The following is a 21,687-nucleotide window of genomic DNA, read 5'->3' as shown; positions in this document are numbered from 1 at the left end:
GGGCACATAACTAGTCACATCAGGTCCTAGGTTTTCAGACTAAGTCACAGAGAAGGGACTGTGTCCAAAAAGACTATGTGCATGTAGACCAGATACAGATGATGAGGCCCTACATTTTGAGCTAAACAGCTTTATAAATTGAGGTCCTTTAATTGTATAGTACAGATTACATGTGTGAGCAATGTGAACTCGGGGGTCATAAAGTGGACAGTGTCCTATTGCATTTTCTAAAGATGGCCACACTACTATGTCCCATCCCACATACTATTTAAGGTGCTCTTACATCGAAAGGTGGAGCCTATTTCTCTACCCCTTAGAATCTTCATAGGCCCTGTAACTACCTTGTATAGAAAAAGGCAGAATTGACACCATGCTAGTACCATTAGTGTTGCCAAATATCCCCTTGAAGGCAAAATCACCTGCAGCAGAGAACCAATGGTCGTCTAGTTCAAGAATTTTTTTCAATACGGTACCATTTCTATCTGAAATTTTCATCCACATTACCTAACCTGATAGTTTTCCCTTAATGAGAAATTCTCTGATAGACACAAAGTCAGACATTCAGTTGAAAATTTGGACACAATAGGTATTTATCAGGTTTTACTTTATTCTCACTGTTCAATGAGCTATCTCTGACCAATAAAGGTATTCCTACATTTACTGCATTATTTCTTCCTATGATTTCTGACTTAGGGTTGAAAGATGAAAACACAGGTTCTTTCCTCTGTGAGTTTCCTACACAAGGACTGGTAACTTCAACAGAAGCCTGCCACAAATTCAGAAATTCATGAAGTGAACTGGCTACAACAGACTGGTAGTGCTGTAGTCAGGTCACACATAGAAGGGTTCTCACTCAGGTAAAGTACAAGTGAGGATTTCTGAGGTAGAGATGGAAAGATTTCTGCCCTCCACAATCAATTCTTTCTGCCTGAGGTCATGGTTGCAATCTTCACTCTATGGCTTTGAAGACAAACCTGTGTGTCATCTGCACTTCAGGAGCACAGGGAATTAAAAAACTCAGCAGATGCATGTTGTTTTTTTGGTTTTTGGGTTTTTTTGTGGCCAGGCTTAGAAGTGTGTTCATATTCTCTTGGCCAGAACTCAGTTACGTGGTCCCACCCACAACAAAGGGAGGCTGAGAAATGTAGGCTAACTGTGTGCCCAACACAAAGAGAAAGTGAGTTTTGGTATACATACAGCCAGTCTCTGCCACACATGACTTCTCCCCTGTGTGAGTTCTCAAATGTTTGCTGAGGTGTGATTTCTGACAGAAGGTTTTTCCACAATCATTACATTCATAGGGTTTCTCTCCTGTGTGAGTTCTCTGATGAACAGTGAGGGCTGATTTCTGGTAGAAAGTTTTCCTACATTCTTTACATCCATAAGGTTTCTCTCCCCTGTGAGTTCTCTGATGCCTATTGAGGGTTGACTTCTCACAAAAGGTTTTCCGACATTCATTACATTCATAAGGTTTCTCACCAGTGTGAGTTCTCTGGTGTACAGTGAGTTTTGACTTCTGGTAGAAAGTTTTCCCACACTCCTTACATTCAAAGGGCTTCTCACCTGTGTGAAGTCTCAGATGCACAGTGAGTTTTGGCTTCACACAAAAGGATTTCCCACATTCGTTACATTTATAAGGTTTGTCTCTTGTGTGAGTTCTCTGATGTACAGTGAGAGCTGGGCGATGGCCAAAGCATTTCCCACACTGTTTACATTCATAAGGTCTCTCTCCTGTATGAGTTCTCTGATGTGCAGTGAGAACTGACTTCTTATGGAATGTCTTACCACAGTCGTTGCATTCATGATGTGTCTCCCTATTGTGAATCTTCTGATGTATGGTGAGGGCTGACTTCTGGTAAAAGGATTTCCTACATTCATTACATCCATAGGGCTTCTCCCCTGTGTGCGTTCTCAGATGTACGGTGAGTTTTGTTTTCACAGGGAAGGATTTCCCACATTCATAACATTCATACGGCTTTTCCCCTGTGTGGATTCTCTGATGAACAGTCAGGTGTGACTTATGGCAGAAAGATTTCTCACATTCGACACATGCATAGGGCTTCTCCCCTGTATGAGTCCTCCGATGTACTGTAAGAACTGTTTTACTAATGAAGGTCTTCTCACACTCGCTACATTTATAGGGTTTCTCTCCTGTGTGTATTTTCCGATGTTTACTGAGATTAGACCTCTTGTAGAAAGTTTTAGCACATACATCACATTCAAAAGTTCTCTCTTCTAACGGAGTTCTCGAAAGCTGAGTGAGGTGTGATTTCTTGCTGAAATTACCCCCACTTTGATCACGTTTATGGCGTTGCTCCTCGAAATCGGCTAGACCAAGATGCAACTGTGTTGGTTTCTCACAAAAAGCGTTCCTCCATTTGTTACATCCACAGTGATTCTCCCCTATGTGAGTTCTCTCTTGGGCAGTGACAGCTGACTTACCACAGGCTTCCCGATGTTCATTATACCTACAGGCAGTCTCTCCCATGTGAGCTCTCCTATAGGTACAGAGTGTTGCCCCCTTGTTGAAGTCTTTCCCTTGCCCACTAAATTCAAGAGGCTGCCGCAAAGTCTGATTCCTCGGATGACAACTAGGACACTCGGCACACCTGAGGGGGCTCCCAGTTGTATGACATTCCTCGGCATTCTCTCCAACACGCATCCCACCAGGCTCACCAGGGAGAAACGTGTTCTGACACACATTAAACAACTCTGGCTTCACTCCTGAGTAGCTTCCGTTATTTACAATCAGTTTTGAAACGTCGGCTGCACTCAAATTAAGTGTTTTTCCCAAACTGGTTCTCTCCTTCGTTGACGTTTCATAGTTGGCCAATCCAACTTGCCACAAAAGTCTGCTCTGATACTCCTGGCCAGTCTCCATCAGGTCACCTGCAGTCTGGACATCTAAAATGAGACAAAGTAACCATATGTATGAACCACACCTAAGCATTTCTTACGGAATGTTCATGTAAAAATGGAGAAGTTTCTTTCCATCGCGTAGGATAAGAATTTTACAGAGTTAAAATGGGTATGATTATGATAAGTATATGATTTTTCTTTTTAATGAAATAATGTAACAAGTTACACCAACAGATTCTCTACTGTCAGACCATGGTTGTATTTATTTGTTGGTTTTGCTTTTTTATCGTTTTTTTTTCCTTTTTGAATCCATGAGGAAACCATTGGTCACAATATTCACCTATTCCCTAGTCTTAGTGTTCAGCTGACTTCTCTTCATCTGCCATTTGTGTTCCTGTTCCATTTCCCGCTTTCTCTCACAATAACTGTAGGTCACTTGTGCTGGGCCTTTTCTCATCACTCAGCTTTGAAGACGACAAGGTCTTCCTGGATCCGCCACTTTAGGATGCAGTACAGAGCCATTCTTCTGTCATCTCAGCAGGGATGTTGCTTACGAACAAGGATTTGTTCCCACATTTCTTTGCTTTTTCACCTTTCCCTGGGCATCCGTGGGGTTTTTCAAAGGCATCATCTCTCCTTCTCCATGCCAGCCAGAGACCGCTTCCGGCTAATTCCTAATTAAACCCAGCATGCTTGGCTTCTCACAACCATAACAGGTACAGAGAGCTCCAATCCTCCACACTGGGCTACCTCTCCCTGCTGGCCTAAAGGGTTTAAGCTCTGCAACCCAGGCTGTGCCCACCATCATTGGAAAACCTCTTTCTGGCTCCTTCTTAAGTCAAAAACCCTGGCATCCCCACCCCACTTCCTGGTATATGCAGCCCTACTTGACAATGTGCAGTTTCTAAAGGCTTGTGTTTTGCATTCTGGAGTTTTGCACGTGTCCTAGTTTCAGCGAAAATGGAGTCCGTGTATGGGTCATTGTTTCAGAATGATGTAGCGTAAGCAACTGCACCCTGAAACCCCGGGCTCCACTGGCCTCGAGGACACACGTTCTCCAGATTCTCCTCCCATGCCATGGACTGCCCCTTTCCACACTGTGCATGGTTCTCCACACCTTCCTGCCACCTGTGATGCCATGGTTGACAACGCTTGGTCCTGGGCTCCCCTTCTTTTCTTAACAACTCCCTGGGCAACCTCCTCTAATCCTCTGCCTTTAACAATTTTTCTAACTTGTACCTTGTAATAGTGATGTCCAATTTCTACTCCAGATATTATATCCACCTATATGTTATACTGTCAAATTTGGTAAATCGCCACTTTAAACTTAAGCTATCCCAAAGTACAGTCTTAATAATGAATCACCCCAAAACCACTTTCCCTGGGCTTCCTTACTAAAATGGCACACCCCATTTTCTGTCACGGTGACATCTGTGCGGGTTATCCCACTACTTCACATGTACTTCGTATGTCGTATATGTGTTTCGTGCTGACTCAATAACTGGTAACCACCTAGAAAGGAGTGCACTTGTTTGATTACTGTCGTTATCCCCATAATTACAAAATGACTAGCGCTTGCTTAACACTTGTTGAAAGAATAATGAGTATATAAATAAATGTCTGAAAAAAACTAGTGCATGAGGATGGAGGAAAGGAGGGCATCTTACAACCTACAGACAGTGGCTAACAAAGAAAAACATTCGAAGAGGAGGCAGGTAAAGACTGGATTTTGGGTAAGACTAAGAAAATAGAAAAAAAGATGGGGGTGGTTTATACATAAGAAGCATCTTTGGAGACTAAATAGAGCATGTCTGAACCTAGGAAAAGCACGGGTAAAAAACAACCCAGCACGGCCAACACCTGCTATGCTCTCCCCTTCCCAGACCCCTGCCCAGTATGCACTGACAGACCTGGGAGGCTCTGCTCTAGGGGTTCCTCTACTGTCCACGGCTCTGCTCCTTGCTCCAACTTGACGATCACCTCAGGTTTGGTAATGCAGTGCCCTGTTGATCAGAAATAAAGGGGGGGCTTTTACCAAACTGTTTTAAAGAATGACAGGAGCACAGCGTCAAGAATCGTGCAACGAACGGCCGATCTGAACCTCTGATTAGAGAGGTGAACACCCACGTTCTTCTGGGCCTCGAATCTTAAACCTAAGTAGCATTTAACCTCATAAACAGTTTGCACGTTTACCAATGAAGAAAGCAGTGCTAGGACACTAAGACACTTTCACTCACCCAGTGACACCAGGCTACGGTAGGTCTCCAGCATCACAACCCTGTACAGGGTCCGCTGGGCATCATCCAGGTCCTGCCACTCCTCCCAGGTGAAGTTCACAGCCACATCCTCAAACGACACCAACCCCTGTAATGAATGACACATGTCTCAATTCAAGGGATCAGCTGGGATCAGAAGAACAAGTCTGGGAGTTCATTCTTTTTTGTGTGTTTTGTCTTATACAGAATACACCATGCTTTGTACTCTATACCATGGGCTAAAGCGAATCCACAGTAGAACTATCCTACCCATGTTAACTCTTTAATCCCTAAAAGTACAATCATGAAGTTTCCCTTGTCAATCTGGAACCGTCCTTGCTACTAGAGACGAAAAGGTAACTGTGCTCCCCAAAGGTGTGTATGACCTGGTATGGAGGCCTTAGTGTAAACATACACCTGCAGTAATGCACTAGATAAACTAGGTTAGACGTGTTTAATGTAGACAAGAGTAAGAAAGAAGAAAACAGCTGCCCTTGTGCCATCCAATCACACTTCCCTGAAGAGCCAAATGCATTAGCTGTTTAATGTGAACAACATATTCTCATAATTATGAGACTACAGTAGAAGTCACGAGGGCAACAGGTACACATGCTACATTAAAGGAAGTACAAACAGCACCATGTCCAAATGGTTGCTCCTAGGCTGTGACGAGACATAAAGGCAGTAAAGGTATTTAAGGAACAGATTATAGTTTGCATTTAAAAAAAAATTTTTTTTGAGAGAGAGAGGGAGACAGAGTGCAAGTGGGGGAGGGGCAGAGAGAGAGGGAGACACAGAATCCGAAGCAGGCTCCAGACTCTGAGCTGTCAGCACAGAGCCTGACGCAGGGCTCGAACTCACAGACTGCGAGATCATGACCTGAGCTGAAGTCAGACACTTAACTGATAAGCCACCCAGGCGCCCCTATAGTTCTGCGTTTAAATATCTGACCTAATTCCAACACAACAAATTGGATGCACTCACTGTTGTTTTTATTACTTATACATTAAAAGCATGTACAGACACATTTGAATATTTCCTCCTTATCCCAAAGGGTTGCTTCTGTCCTCCCCAGTGTGAGTACCTCCTACTTCCTAAACCACAGGGTGTCAATAATGAGGGGCCAGTAAGAAGAGGTAAGTTACACGGCCAGATTTGCATTTTAACAGTCCTCCCCTAGAAGCAGGATGGGAAAGAGCTTAGAAGAGAGTGACAGAGGACAAACTTGGGGTTACAGGATACAGAGCAATAAAATTACAGAATAGGGTACTAATCCTACAAAGCAAAAACGAAAAGAAAGCAGGAACACAAGTTGGTTCTAATTTGTTCTCAGAAGGGTGAAGACAGAACCCGGCTGTCTGCCATGACCAGCTAGATACATGCTGGTGCTATAAGATGAAATAAAATAGGGCACAGAGTGTGCACAAGAGACACAGATTTTGGACACAGCATGACTGAAGTCTGTGCGTACGCAGGGATGTCATACTGGCAACTGGATACATGATCTAGAGCTCAGGAGAGATCCAAGCTGAAAATAAACACTGGGGAAGCAGCAGAATTTTAGTAGTAGCTGAAGCCATCAGAGTGAATGGAACGGCTCACAGAGAACCTAAGACTTTGAAAGGAGAAAGGAACAGGTACCGTGTTTTAGGACACACCAATGCTGACTGTCAGAGAAAGAGAGAGACACCACGACACAGAGAAAATTTCTAGAGATTATTCCAGGAATAGAAATAACCTCCATGCTAAGGAATCTATTAATACACGTCATCATATTCACGTTTCTGAAAAGTCCTATGATGATTCAAATAGACACTAAGCAGGTACCTACAAAATATTCTCCCATTTGTAATAATAACCATTAACCAAAGGGGATTTAGAGGATTCTTCCTTAAAATGATTAAATGTGTATGTCTTACCCCAGAGGCAGCATCACACTTCATGAGGAAATACTGGAGTATAAAGGTGCTCTCCCACCACAATTATTCAACAATTTACAAGTGGTAACAGTCAATGCAATTGAAAAGAGATAAATAGTTGTAAAAACGGTCATAATTTAAATATAATTTATATGTAGAAAACTCAAAAGAATCCTATGAGAACTATTCTATAGAAAGAAACTAATTTTCTTTTTTAAGTTTGAGACAGAAAAAGAGATAGTGCACACACAATCAGGAGGGGGCAGAGAGAGACAGACAGAGAGACAGACAGACAGAGAGAAAGACAGAGAGACAGAGAGACAGACAGAGAGACAAGGAGAGCACACCAGCAGGCCCGACTCTGTCCCACCAACTGTGAGATCATGACCTGAGCCAAAATCAAGAACTGGACACTTAATCACCACCCAGGCGTCCCAAAGAAAAGAATTTTCTATAAGAAAATTCTATAAACTGTAGATTATAAAAATAATGTCTTCATACATACAAAAACATTCATACTATAACAACAACAAAAAGCAGAATATATATCAATACATTAACAGAACACATACAAAGCTATGGGAGAAAAAAATATGAAGGCTACAAGAACTAATAAATGAAAGACACCATATTCACAAGTAGGAAGATCTACATCAAAAAGATATCAATTCTCAGTAAGTTAATAATCAGGAAATTCATGTAATATTATCCTAATAAACAACACATCCTTAGATACAGACAAGCTAATTTAAAAGTTCATAGAGAAGATTAAGTAAGAATAGACAGAGACCGTGGTAGGTTATACTTCTGTTCACCAAAATTTAGTGTCTCTCCCTTATCAGTCAGCTCTGGCTGACATAACAAATACCCTAGACTAGATGGATTCAAAAGCAAATTTCTTGGGGCACCTGGGTGGCTCAGTTGGTTAAGCTTCCAACTTCGGCTCAGGTCATGATCTCATGGCTCGTGCGTTCGGGCCCCACGTTGGTCCGTGTGCTGACAGCTCTGAGCGAGCCTGGAGTCTGCTTCGGATTCTGTGACTCCCTCTCTCTCTCTCTCTCTCTCTCTCTCTCTCTCTCTCTCGGCCGCCCCCCACCCCCCCGCTCACACTCTGTCTCTTTCAAAAATAAATAAACATTAAAAAAAATTCTTGTGTAAGCAAATTTTTCTCAGATTTCTGGAGGCTGAGACATCCAAGGTCAGGTGTCAGCCAGTTCTGTGCCGGGTACAGACCATCCTCCTGGCTTGCAGATGGTCACTCTCCTGCTGGTTTCTCATGGCGGAGGAATAAAAATCTCTCCTCTTCCTCTTTTCATAAGGCCACCAACCCTATCAGATTAGGGCCCCACCATTAGGACCTCATTTAACAATAATTACTTTCTAAAGGCTTGATCTCCAAATGCAGTCACATTGGCAGTTAGGGCTGGCATTCAATATACAAATTCTGGGGGAATACAATGCAGTCCACAGTACTCCCTGAGGTGCCCTTCTCTGCAAAAGGATTAATATCCCTTGGAGGTGGAACTCACATAAACAGATCTATATTCTTCCATGTACCTGGCACTGAACAAGAACAAGTCAATGGAAGTGACACATGTCACTTCTAAGCAGAAGCTGGAAGAGCCATGCATAGATCACCATGTCCTCCCTCTGTCACAGGACCAACAATGTTACAGTAAAAAAAAAGTGCTCCTCTGTCTGGGATACTGAATGAGACAAAAAGGATAAAAAGCAAAACTGATCCGTGATGGATAGGTAGCATAAGAAAGAATGAAACCTTTGTTGTGGACCTAACTGGTAATGAATCGGCATAATCACCAGACAGAAACAAACAGTGCAAAGAAACTGGGAGGAAGGTGATCCATGATACCAGGGGCTAAATAGCAGATCAGTGTTACTTATGATCACTGGTACTTATGTACCTAATGTTACTGAAGTAACATGAGTGATGATTACCATATGGATTTAAAGCTTTAGAAAAAAAGGTGGGAAAACAGAGCATTAGTAGTAAGTATCAGGCACTAGTCGCTGCCTTTAGTTAAATGCTATAGGAAAAGTGATAAGCTCAGGTGGAAAAAAAGAGTTCAGTGTGCAAACAGGAATGAAAGAAAATTGGGAGAGACTATAAATTTGGGAACCTGTAGGACTGAAAAACTTTCAAAGGATTTCTCATTTTATCTGTTACTGTTTAAGGCTGAAAAAGTTGCCTCTTCCAATTTTTACAGAAAAAAATGTAAGAAATGCTTGGAGAGTCAAGACTAATTAAACTCAACCTCAAGGGAGTAACAAACATGCTATAACCATGGCATCCTGTGACACAATTGAACCCTGAAGACAATACACTAAGTAAAATGAGTCAGTCATGAAAAGATGAATATTGCCTGACTTCACCTATAGAGGCTCCCTAGAATAGTCAAATTCATGGACATAGAAAATAAAATCATGGTTGCCAAGGGCTGAATTAGAGGGGACAGGTACTTGGTATTTAATGAGCAGAGCTTCATTTGGGAAACGTGAAAATATTCTGGAGATAGTTGCACAAGATGATTAAAACTGATGCCACTGAACTGACATTTTTAATTACAATGGTCCATACGGCCAATTCGAGTATATATATATATACTGTTTATTTATTTATTTTGAGAGAGGGAGTGAGTGCAAGCAGGGGAGGGGCACAGAGGGGGGCAAGGAGAGAATCCTAAGCAGGCTCCATGCTGTCAGTGCAGAGCCTGACATGGGGCTCGAACCCATGAACTGTGAGATCATGACCTGAGCCAAAATCAAGAGTCAGATGCCTAACCGACTGAGCCACTCAGGTGCTCCAGGTTATGTATATGTTATCAAAATAAAAAAAGTTAACCAACTTTTCACCAAACTGTAGTCCAAAATTCTATTTATGGTTGATGCAAACATCCATTTTTCCTTACTCGTTTCTTTTAAATGATTAGCTGGAACAGAAAAATTAAATATCCTTTAACAGGGTTGAAAACATGACAGTTCATTTTTGAACTAGCAATTTCAATTATACGATAATAAAAAATACAGATAGAATCACTGACAAATTTATAAAAATAAAAGGTAAAAATTATAAAAATCTGAGCTCCTTGTTTCATACTTTGCCTATCTTCATCTTAACACTTGTTTGAACGTGTATCACTGACTCCTGAATACTTTCTCCAACCGGACCCCTGAAGCTGTCACCACACATGTTGGCTAGTAGCACAGCTCAAGGGGATCCAACCCAATCACCAGGCATAGACATCCTTCAGATTTTTCCAAGAAGGACAATTCCAATGTAAAACAGACAGTTACTACATTTGTCTGTGAGCACCAATGCAGATTTTGGATAAACTAACAAAACAAACCCATGGGTCTTCATGTAAGAGGAGATTATACCTGAGAGAGAAGGAGGCATCCAGGGGAAATCTCATTAGAGTCACTGGTGAATGGAAGGTCTATCACATGTAAGGGAAGAAAAGACGGCATGGATTTCAGGTGGGACTCGCTCAGTGTGAGGTGCCATCTGGACAGCCACAAAAGACGCACTCACGGGGGAGTTGGACCTATGGTCTAAAGGATGGGGAAGAGGTCCAAGATGGAGAGAAATGCTCAAGGCTATCAAACCACAGAGGGCCAGACAAGTCAAGGAAAACCGCATCGTGTGAACATGGGGGCCAGATTTGAACACTTGGAGAGCGATGTTCAGGAGAAGAAACACACAGGAGAATTCAGGGAAGCAGAAGAAATCATCAGGCAGGCCGCCACAGGAGCTAACGGACAAGACTGTCCAGAAGATCCTGGAGAGCAGTGTCACTACGGCAGAACGTTCACGTGAGGCAACGCCCACAGTACACGGAGTCTAACTATAATCTAGGTGGATAATGCAGGTTGTAGGTTATTTCCTCACTTAGAAGACGTGAATTGGGACCACACTGAGTAGGTTAAGATGCAGACCAGCAGTGGAAATATTTGTCAGAAAAATACAACTTTGAACAGTCAGCCCCACAACCTACACAGACAGACTAGCTGACAGAAACGTGGGGAGACTTATTTGAAGGACCTGCAGTCAATTCAGTCCCCCAGACATCCCAAGTTTTAGCCGAGGATCAAGTAGGGCCTTCCAAAAGCTGTCTGGGACGCTACTTTCGCAACTCCAGAAAACCCTTAGTGAGCAAGCCGTGTTCCAGCCCCAGGTGACCGACACCGCTGCAGAATGCTGGACGTGTTGATTTACAGGTTGGCAGTGAAACGCTGTCCACAACACCATCTCCGTGACCGACAAAGGCACCGTTTCGGACTTCTGTGCCTGCAAGCTTTCGTGTCCCATGAGAATGTGGCACACTTTCCTCTAAGGGGCCATTCTGAAAAGATAACAAATGTGCCTATCTTTTCTCCACGACATCAGAAAGAGAAATCAGGGACGAATCTGCACTCACCTTGGAGGACTCTCAGGTCATAGAACCCGTCCATACCTACATGCCACCATTTCCACGTTTAGGTATTTTTCCCAGAAGCTGAGTTTCACTTATTTCTACTTTTCAAATTTTTTTTTTTTCAACGTTTATTTTATTTTTGGGACAGAGAGAGACAGAGCATGAACGGGGGAGGGGCAGAGAGAGAGGGAGACACAGAATCGGAAACAGGCTCCAGGCTCTGAGCCATCAGCCCAGAGCCCGACGCGGGGCTCGAACTCACGGACCGCGAGATCGTGACCTGGCTGAAGTCGGACGCTTAACCGACTGCGCCACCCAGGCGCCCCTATTTCTACTTTTCTATTTTAATTTATGAACTGCCCTTCGTAAAGCTCACGAAGCACGATGTAAAACAAGCTGAGGAGCAAGCAAACAAACCACTCACCAGAGATGAATTCTGCATGTTCTGCTGCTCTTGGAAACGCACCGAGGACTGTGGGAGGATAGCTGGGAGAGAGGGCCAATGGACCAGAGTCATGACAGGACTGCGGTGACTTGCTCCTAGGTCCTGGATTCTCTTGTGTGAGGCTCTCTACACACAGCTAGAAAAGACAATTAACAAGGGGGGGGGGGGGGAGTTTGCCTGCTGTGAGACAACAGAACCTCACACCTTGAGAAACAGCAGGAAACACCCTATTGCAGGGGAACCCCCAAGCCCATTAACTGCACATGCACTTTATCCTTGGTTACTGAAAACACCCATATCCTACTGATTTTATCAACAGTTACTAGTAAGAATTAACTTAAAATTCTGAAGATGCTTATTTAAACCACAGTGGTTTAACTACGCTCCTATTAATAGAGACATACACACAGGGCTTCATATTTGCATTTCCACGAGGACACCTGTAGCTTAAACACCTTATCTTCACGGAAAGTATACATCTTGCAACTCAACATTTTTGGCCTGTGATTTTATAGGAAAAGAACCTAAGGTACATTTCTTGTGTGGCACACTGTTCCCGTAATGGTTCTCAATGACCTGCTTCCCTGTAACCATTTCCTCAACACCGGCGTGGGCTTTGCCATTCGACTTGCTTTGGTCAAAGGGAGCACAGCTCAGCACATGTGACCCAGACACAGGATGAAGAGGACTTTTCCACTAGCGGTTACCTTCCAGGAACACTATCATCTTGTGAAGACACCTGGGGCTAGCCTGTTAGGGATGCACGGCTTAGCCGGCAGCCAACACAAATCACCAAAAAGGTCACGCTGTAAGGGTTAAATTGTACTATAGAGCTAACGCTTAGCTTGAAAGGTAACAACTTTGTTCTGACACTAAAAGTCAAAAGATAACAGCCTTGCTTTTATTCTTGTAAATCATACTTCATACTCTTGTGAATTAGGCTTTACCAATGAAGGAAACAAAAGCTCAAAAAAGAGCATCAGAGACAAGGTCAAGGAGATCCACTGGTTGCAACTTAGCGGCAGAAAGTCTAAAATAATCACCTCATTCGATAACTGTTTCTGATTCATCTGGGAACTGTTTATCTGTTCTGTTCCCAGATAATGATAAAACGATGTGATCGGCTTTAAAAACTCTGTACCCCGGCTGTTCGGAGCCACACTCTTATCAAGAGTGTTGGTCCCGATCGGTCGGCCTTGTCTCTCATTGTAAAAAACTTTGTTGTAACTGTCACTGGTACCCGTAGCATTCTGTTTCAGGAGTCATGTGGATACAACAACGCTACACAGTGCAGGGCGGGGGGGGGGGGACCTGACCCCTGCCACCGCCTGCTGTGGAGACGCCAAGAATCCCCGCAAATACAACAACTGCCTCACCCTGAGACCCGGGTGCGCACACATTTCACGATGATCTCTCCGGGAATCGCCGACATCTCACTGCTCATCAATACGCTCACGTTACAGGTGAGCAAACCGAACGCCACCACGGTTGGGAACACCGCTGGAACGAGGACGCCGACCGCAGCCCCCGACGCTCGCTGACCCTCTGCAGACCCACCCCGCCCTCGCTGCCTCTTGGACTCGACCACCCAGTCCGCCAAGCTCCCGGAGGCACACGCCGCGCCTTCTACAGTGCGCCTTCTCCTGACCAAGCAACCACTGAAAGCACAGCCCGAGCCGGATCCCGTCTCGCCGTGGGTCACCAACCCACCTTCCCGCTCCCAACAAGGGGACGACCCCTCCCCCTCGCCCGCCCAGTCCCCGAGTGGCGCAGGGCTCCCCTTTCACTCTCGCACCAACCTTCAGGGACCGACACAGACCCCAGCCTGGGGCCCTCGGGGCAGCGGCGAAAGAGGAGCCAGGAGCGGAAGTTCCTGGCGGAAGGGGGCGGGGGCCGCACGTGCGCAGAGGGAGCCCGGAAGACTCCCAGAGTCCCCTGCGGGAAGACGTCTGTGCAACGGAGAGACTACATTTCCCACAAACCTCTGCGCTCTGTCCATTAGGAGCTTTGGGAGGTGAGGTGATGGATGAGAGTTGGGGTCTACCCACGTGGCCAAACGTGGGATTCTCGTCCCTTATTAATTCCTGATTTTTTTTAACTCCTTTGAAAGACATTTAAGAAAAGGTTTTTTACTGTTTACTTGTTTTTGAGAGAGAGAGAGAGTGTGAGCGGGAGAGGAGCAGAGAGAGAAGAGACACAGAATTCGAAACAGGTTCCAGTCTGCAAGCTGTCAGCGCACAGACACCATGAGATCTTGACCTGAGCTGAAGTCAGACTCTTAACCAACTGAGCCACCCAGGTGCCCCAGATCCTGATTTTACCAAATGATAGAGATGTTGTCTCTAAATAGGAAAAGTCTAATGTGGAGGAAACATTACATCACATGAAATGTTAGCTTCAATTGCTAGCTATGTTATGGTAATGGTTATAGAACCCACTGGGGTTTTTTTTCCCCCACAAGCACACTAAAGCATGAATAGTGAACTACCACAATATCTGCATTTTATTAAAGTACTTAACAAACAGATATGGCAAGTGTTAAATTAATATTTGTAAAGCAGATCCTGGAGTTTGGGATTGAGTCAGTCTTCAACGAAAGACCACGGGGGAAAGGGAAATGGAGAAGTTTATTGCGCACAGGTTCAGGAGGAACTATACCTCATGCTTCAAGGGGCCACGAGGCGACGTCAAGACAGGGTGCAGGCAGAGGGGGGCCTCGGTGCTGTGTGGAGGTCACAGTGTGGTCCAGCCTCCGCCCTCGGTGCCTCTTTTCCCCCACTTAACTTTGGGTGATGTCGCCATATCCATTGCCCTGTAAAATAACTCCAGTACATCTGTTTTGGAACAAGTTTACTTTTCTTTCCACAACAGAAATTCGCTGCTTTTCATCTTCTGCCCCGCTTCAAAAAAAAAAAAAAAAAAAAAAAAAAGCGTTGGCATGATTTAGGGACCTCACACGGAAACTTAGAGACAGTTCCGTGTTTCTGCGCCTGGGACCTGGGCACGTGGACAGGGCTGCTCTCTCAAGGCCGCGGTGGGGGCGTCCTCTGCCCTGACCCGTGCGCACTCTGCAAATACAAGTGGACTATAGATCGATATTTGCGCTTGGCAGAAAGAACCGTCAAGGACTCTGAGAGGGTTTGCAAAACCGCGGCTGACGGCACCATCCGCTGGCGTGTGCTGGAAGCTGAGGCGAGCCTGGCAGGTGCCGGTGCGCCGCGCGGCTCCTGCCGCGGGAGGTGCCGGCAGAATGGGACAGGGGTCCACGGGGGGCCCGGGATGCTCAGCGTCCAGTGTCGAGGGTGCGAGGGAATTCGGAGGGGTGCGTGTACCTCTGTTGACTAAAGCGGCGCGGTCGGTGCTGGTTTCCTAACCCACTCTCACTTGCACCAACACGTTGCTGTGCTAGTAAGTGGTCCCGAGCCCGGGAATTTAAGCGGCGGGACACTTAGCATCTGTCTCCACAGCCTGCTGCGGCCGACTTTGAGCGCGTCTCCCTTTCTCTCCCACACGACATGGATGAACCGCGACTCTCCACGGGGGCGCAGGAGGCCCCGCCCGGACCGGGAGGGCGCCCGGGGACCGCCCACAGGCGGCGGCAGGCTGACCCCGAGCGCCCCGCCCCGCTCTGCACGATGACAGGGTTGGAGGACCTGGCAAGCTGGCTGAGAGCGCTCCGTCGTGGGCACGTCCCTGGGTCGGAGGAGGAGATGAAGCCCGCTCCGTCTGCGCGGTCCCGGTCCCCGGAGCTCCGTCCCAGACCTTCTGCTGCTCAAGCAGGGAACTGTCACAACCCCAGGCCGCTGCCCCAGCGGCAATCCCCAGTTCCTTGGCGTCGAAGGGCCAGGCACCGACCTAAAGCCCCAGGCGCTCTGGCTTGCCCCCGGGCTCAGGCGCTCTTGCCCCCAGGCTCGGGCCACAGGAAACGTCCTCACCCAGCCCAGTCCTGGCCTTTATCTTCCAGCGCCCAAGGAGCTATGGAGGGAGTCTGTTTCTCTGTCCCAAAACCCGGAGGGAGTTCCCTCCCAAACCAGGCTCTCCCACTGCTCCAGCCCCAAACACTCGGGTCCCCACCACCTAAGTAGCAGGATTCTTGTCTTGGCTCACCCAGCGGCTTGAGCACCGGCAGTTCTGCTTCAGTTGCGGAAAGCTTCCTTCAGATGGGAGTCCTGAGCCAGGATGTCTGGACTCCTGAGAAATCACATCAGGATTTCTGACCCCAGTCAAGGCGAAGCATGTGTGCCAGGAATGCCTGGTGTGCCCAGCGTGGACAGCACAATGCCAGCCGGTTAGCCTCGCTTCAGACCACAGTCCCTAAGAGAAATCACTAGTAGGTATGGAAAGTCCATAGGCCCTTCCCTTGGGAAAGTGTCAGCAGAAAATTCACATGCATAGGTTGGCAGGTAAGCCGGGGATTGCATGAGGGCCCAGGGTCAGGTGGCCCCAATGGGTCCTCAGGCCACAATGGCCTGGTGGGTCCACCTCCCATGTGGCGGTCTTCTGTGACCCACTCCCATCAGGGCTCTCCGGGGTCACCAATCGACTTCTACCACACTGCAGCTCGGGTCTCCAAGGCCATGCAGGTAAGAGCCAAAGGCTCAAGACTCCACCTGGGTCCAATTGTCAGGAGCCTTTAGACAGCACCTGGCCCATCAGCCTGGCCCCACACTCCCACCTACACACACCCCTGCTTCCCATCACAACATCTGTACAGACGCCTGCATGCCACACAGTATGTGCTTCATGTCCTACACACGTACATGCCTGGTTCATCACACACACACACACACACACACACATACACACACGCAAATGCTTGTGCACTTACAACATACACAGAGTCTTTCTCACTCTCACTCCTCCCTGGTCCTTTGATGGAGCATGCTACGTCTAATCAAAACCCTTCGTTTTCGTACATGATCATCTGTGAGGCAGGAAATCCCCCCAGCAGATGGCCTCACTCCCAGTGGGAACACTTGTGATTTCTGAATTGGGCCTGTCCAGTCACTTTCCCCTAGTTTCTTGGGGATAACGGGACTCCTTCCCCAGTGGGGCTGCAGCACCTTGAAGTGGGTCGGCTCTGCTCTGGGCCAGTGAGGACACAGATCATCTGCTTCCTCTTAGTTCACCCTTGCACAACCTCACAGCCCTCCTCTCCAATTAACGATATATTTTAGTTGTTACTAAATCTGTCCTGAGAGCAAGTTGTATGCTTCTTATAAAGTAACTCTCTAGTACCTGTGCTAATTTGCAGCAGCTCCCAAGCCATGTTGATGCCCTGCCCCATGCATGCCTTGTCTAATTCTAGCTGCCTGAGCAGACCATGCCCCAGGGACAGTGCTCCCCTTGGGTGGTGCTCTTCTCCGTGAAATAGTCCTTCCTCAGTACCACCCTCAGGCATTCACTTTTCCTCACTACACTCCAGGAGCTCGTTTTCCTTCCATGTCTCGAGGATACCACTTTCAAAACCTTTTGATATGCAGGAGGATAATACCATTGACTAATGTATACATGTATACTTCCTTGAACCTTCCATAACCCAAGGCATGGGAGTCACCCACAAAAATGATGAGGAAACTGCAGGTCTGAGAATTAAAGCAGGTGCCAGAGCATTTTCCCCATGGACGGCCAACTGGAGCTGATATTGTTTTGGTTTTTATAACTTTAAGATATTTTATGTAATGCCCGTGGTACACACACACACAATAATTGTGTGTAGGATCAACACAAAAGGAAACAACAGGGCATCAAAGCATGTCACTACAAAAAATGTCAAGTAAATACAAAGGAGGGCAGTAAGACAGGAAGGGAAGGCCAGAAAAGCGAGAAGACATACAGAAACACAATGAACAAAGCAGCTGTGGTAAGTCCTCCCTATCAGGGATCACTTCAGTGTAAATGGGTGAAACTTCACAATCTAAAGGATCCAGCTCCACGTTGTCCGCAAGAAACTCACTTCAGATCTAAGGACATACACACTGACAGTGAAAGCATGGCGAAAAGACACCTGGGGCAAATAGTGCCCCAGGGAGAGCAAGTGCGGCTATGCTAATAAGTGACAACACAGGCACTATGCCAAATATTGTTATAAGAGACAGAGAAGAACATTCTAGAATGATACAAGGGTCAACTGGCCAAGAAGATATAACATTATGCATAGCCATATGCACTATCATCAGAGTTCCTACACATATGAAGCAAACACTGGCAGAGTTCAAGGGAGCAACGCACCGATCTAGCAATAGTCATAGTCGTCGCCAACACCTCACTTTCAGTAAAGGGAAGAACAACCAGACAGTCCATCAATAAGGAAGCAGAGGACCTTCAACAACACTGTGGACCAGTTGGATAGAACAGACACATGAACACGCCCAACAATAGCAGAATACCCATTTTTCTCAAGAAGAGAGACTGCATGTTACATCACAAAATAAGTCTGAATAATTTTTAAAATAGTGAAATCATACAACTTAAGTAGTTTGAAATCATACAGGGTGTCTTTTCTGATTATGTGTCATGAAACTAGAAATCAATACCAGAAGGAAAATCAGAAAATCCTTAAGTATGTGGAAATTAAACCATCAAAGGGTCAAAGAAACCACTGAGAGATTAGAAAATATCTTGACACCAAAATAAGTAAATAAATAATTAAATAGATACATAGATAGATGATACATAGATAGATAAAGTAACCCACATACCTATAACTTATGGGACACTACTTACAGAGGGAAATATATAGCTGTAAACACTTCCATAAAAAAAGGGACTTCAAATCAGCAACCTATATTTAAACCTTAAGGACCTAGACAAACAAGAACACACTAAAATCAATGCTAGCAGAAAGACAGAAATAATATGGATTAAAGATAAACTGCATAAAGAATAGAAAAACAATAGGGAAAATCCATAAAACCAAGTTGGGTCTTGGAAAGATCAACACAATTGACAAACCGTTTGCTTTTTCACTCTGTTCAGCTTTGTCTTGCTTTTGGGTGGAAGTGGTTACCTCCTAGGCCCTTACGTGCAGAACTCAAACCAGAAGGCCTCTGCACCTTTCCTGATCCTTGAGAGAGCGAAGGGCAGAGGGAAAGTTGTGCCCCCAAGGCTGAGAGGCAGACAGGCGGACACAGAGCCCGGCTTGCAGGAGCAGACCCACGAGCTGAAGGGGCAGGAAACCTGAACTGGGCAGTACAGGCAACACACCTACTCACAAGTGTGTCCCTGAAGTGTCGTGAGGTCGGACTCCAGGGCCTTGGCCAGATTCCCACAGTAAATATCAGAGAAAAAAAGGAAAAAGGGGAGGGGGGGAAAAGCGTGTGAAACACACCAGAGCACTGTTTTCTTAAAAGGACCTGCCCGAAGCGATACCTCGTTACCCAGAGTTTCACTGACCCAGGAAGAGAATAACCAACTCCAGCCCCCTTTAGACACCCCGTCCCAACTGGGGGAAGGGGGAGAGCTTAGAAAACCTTGTGACAGTCACAGTCCTGAGGTACAGGCCCACTGATGACTAAGACCTGACAGTAGGCTGTGGAATACGTCCCCTCCCCCTCACCTCACTGCCACATCCCCAAAGGCCTATTTACTGCAGTTCCTTTTACCTGATGCATCATTTTCAGCAATAAAGAAAAGTTACAAAGCATACCAAAAGGCAAAAAACACAATCTAAAGATGCAGAGCAGCATCAGAACAAGACAGGGAAGGATATTGGAATTGTCAGACCAGGAATTTACAACAACTATAATTAATATGCTAAGTGTCCTAAGGGATGAAGTGACAGCATGCAGGGGTAGGTGGGCAATGTAAGCAAAGAGGTAGAAATCCAAAGAAAGAACCAGAAAAGAAATGCTATATACACACATCACTATAACAGAAATGAAAAATGTCTTTGATGGACTCATTGGTAGACTGGACACAGCTGAAGAAAGAATCTATGAGCTAGAAAATATATCAACAGAATCATCAAAAACAAAAAGCAAAGAGAACAAAGACTGAAAAAAAAGTATCAGAATACCCAATTCTGTAGGATGACTACAAAACATGTAACATACATGTAATGGGAAGATCAGAAGGAGAGGGGACCAGAAGAAACATGGGAACAATAACAACTGAGGATCTCCCCAAATTAATGTCAGACACCAAACAGATATCTCAGAAAACACCAAGTATTCAATAAATGCCCAAAACACTACACCTAGGCATATCATATTCAAACTGCAGACAATCAAAAAATAAGACAAAATCCTGAAAGAAGGTCAGGGGCAAAAACCATCCTACTTACAGCAGAACACAGCTAAGAATTACATCCAGGAGGAGTTAAGATAGTGGAGAAGTAGGGGGACTGGGATGTTCCTTCTCTCAAACACAGCTGTATTGAGGTCAGATTACTTACAACACCCAGGAAATGGATCGGTGGATGGGCAGAATGATCTCCACAGTTGGAAGGAGACAGCCTGGCAGGATTGAGGCACATGTATGTGATTTGGGGAGATAAGCTGGCACAGCCACGGAGTGGAGGGAACCCCTTCTGCGCAGAGACAAAAGGGACCAGCAGAGAGAGGGGCTGTGAAAGGGCAGCTTCCAGTTAGCACAAGAGGAAAACCTCTCTGGACTACGGAATGGGGAGCAAGAAATACAGAGAGTGTGGGTTCTTTTTGTAATCAGCCTTTGGAGCTGAAACTCAGAGGCTTTGAAAGTGCTTAACTTTCTCCAGAGCAGAGCCGTGGCCCGTGCTTCTGGGAAGGAGAGATCCGGCCCCAGAGTGCATAGCAAGGGATAGTGATCTCTGGAGCACACTGGGAGAGAACTTCCTAGAGTGCTTTGGGAAGAGGAGTTATTGCTTCCCAAGGACAAAAGACCCTGCAGATGCCAGCCAAAGGCCTTTCATCAGTAGGGTAGAGAGGCTCTACTCTTGGATCCACATGGTACCAATCCTTGAAGACATTAGGTTTTGAATCCCACCCAAGAGCCAAGTCAAAGATGCAGGAGAATTGTGGCACAGGGCAAGCTGACCATCCTCACAACTCTGTGAAGAGCTGCTGAATAGCGTGGGTTGAGAGCCCCAGTCCAGGAAGGAGAGATTGACAGTGGCCCCCAGGGGAATCAGGACATGCTTATACCAAACCTCACCCCTCCGTGCCTGGCAACTGCTTATTTACTGGAGCAAGAATGACTGACCCAATGTAGCCAGCCTCTGCTCCAGACCAGCACAGCCACTGGTCCCAGGCACCAACAGATGACAACTATTTCTTGGTTTCTTTTCTTCCACCCTCTTTTCCTTTTTTAAAATCAGGCTCATAGTTTCTGATTTCTTTTTGGTCTCTCTCTCTCTCTCTATATATATATATATATATATGCACACTTTATTCTATGCTTTTTCCATCTTTTCTCTTTCTTCTTCTTTATTTTCCTTTCTCTTTCTCTGGAATTAGCCTTCTAGTTTCTTGAGTCTCAGTTTGGTTTTCTTTTCTTTTCTTCCCTTCCCTTTTTCTCTTTTTATGAGATCAAGTTCTCCTCCCTTTTGTTCAGGGTTACTTCAACAAACGTATCAAAGTACACCACTTAAAGGTCCAAAAACTCCACCACAGCAAGCAAGGAGGAGCTCTGCAGAATAATGACCAGTGGGAAGGAGCAGCCAAAACACAACCACAGAGTGCATGCAGAATACACACACACAAAAAAAAAAACACTTCCTGGAGGGCCAGGTCCTGGACAGTGTATGACCCCTTTTTAATAGAGTAATACTCTCAGGTGCAGGACACATAACAAGCTTT

At 45.7% G+C, this 21,687-nt stretch overlaps 1 protein-coding gene across 2 annotated transcripts; it reads right to left on the bottom strand.

Moving 5' to 3' along the window:
- Positions 1-587: 587 nt before the first annotated feature.
- LOC123577280 (zinc finger protein 883-like) lies at positions 588-13,829 on the bottom strand. 2 transcript variants are annotated; one of them, XM_045439374.1, is made up of 5 exons: positions 13,711-13,829; positions 11,891-12,047; positions 5,097-5,223; positions 4,770-4,862; positions 588-2,904 (listed from the first exon to the last, which is right to left on the bottom strand). In XM_045439374.1, the coding sequence occupies exons 2-5, from the start codon at positions 11,981-11,983 to the stop codon at positions 1,106-1,108; spliced, it is 2,112 nt and encodes a 703-aa protein (XP_045295330.1). In that variant the 5' UTR covers positions 11,984-12,047; positions 13,711-13,829; the 3' UTR covers positions 588-1,105. The 2 variants fall into 2 exon arrangements, with proteins under 2 accessions (XP_045295330.1, XP_045295331.1); XM_045439375.1 differs by lacking the exons at positions 11,891-12,047; positions 13,711-13,829 and adding an exon at positions 10,430-11,556.
- Between the last annotated feature and the right edge of the window lie 7,858 nt (positions 13,830-21,687).

Source organism: Leopardus geoffroyi, chromosome D2 (genome assembly GCF_018350155.1).
Source record: "Leopardus geoffroyi isolate Oge1 chromosome D2, O.geoffroyi_Oge1_pat1.0, whole genome shotgun sequence".
In the NCBI taxonomy this organism is placed as follows: domain Eukaryota; kingdom Metazoa; phylum Chordata; class Mammalia; order Carnivora; family Felidae; genus Leopardus; species Leopardus geoffroyi.
Note: the sequence above shows the minus strand (reverse complement) of the source record. Positions and strands in the feature narration are given on the sequence as shown.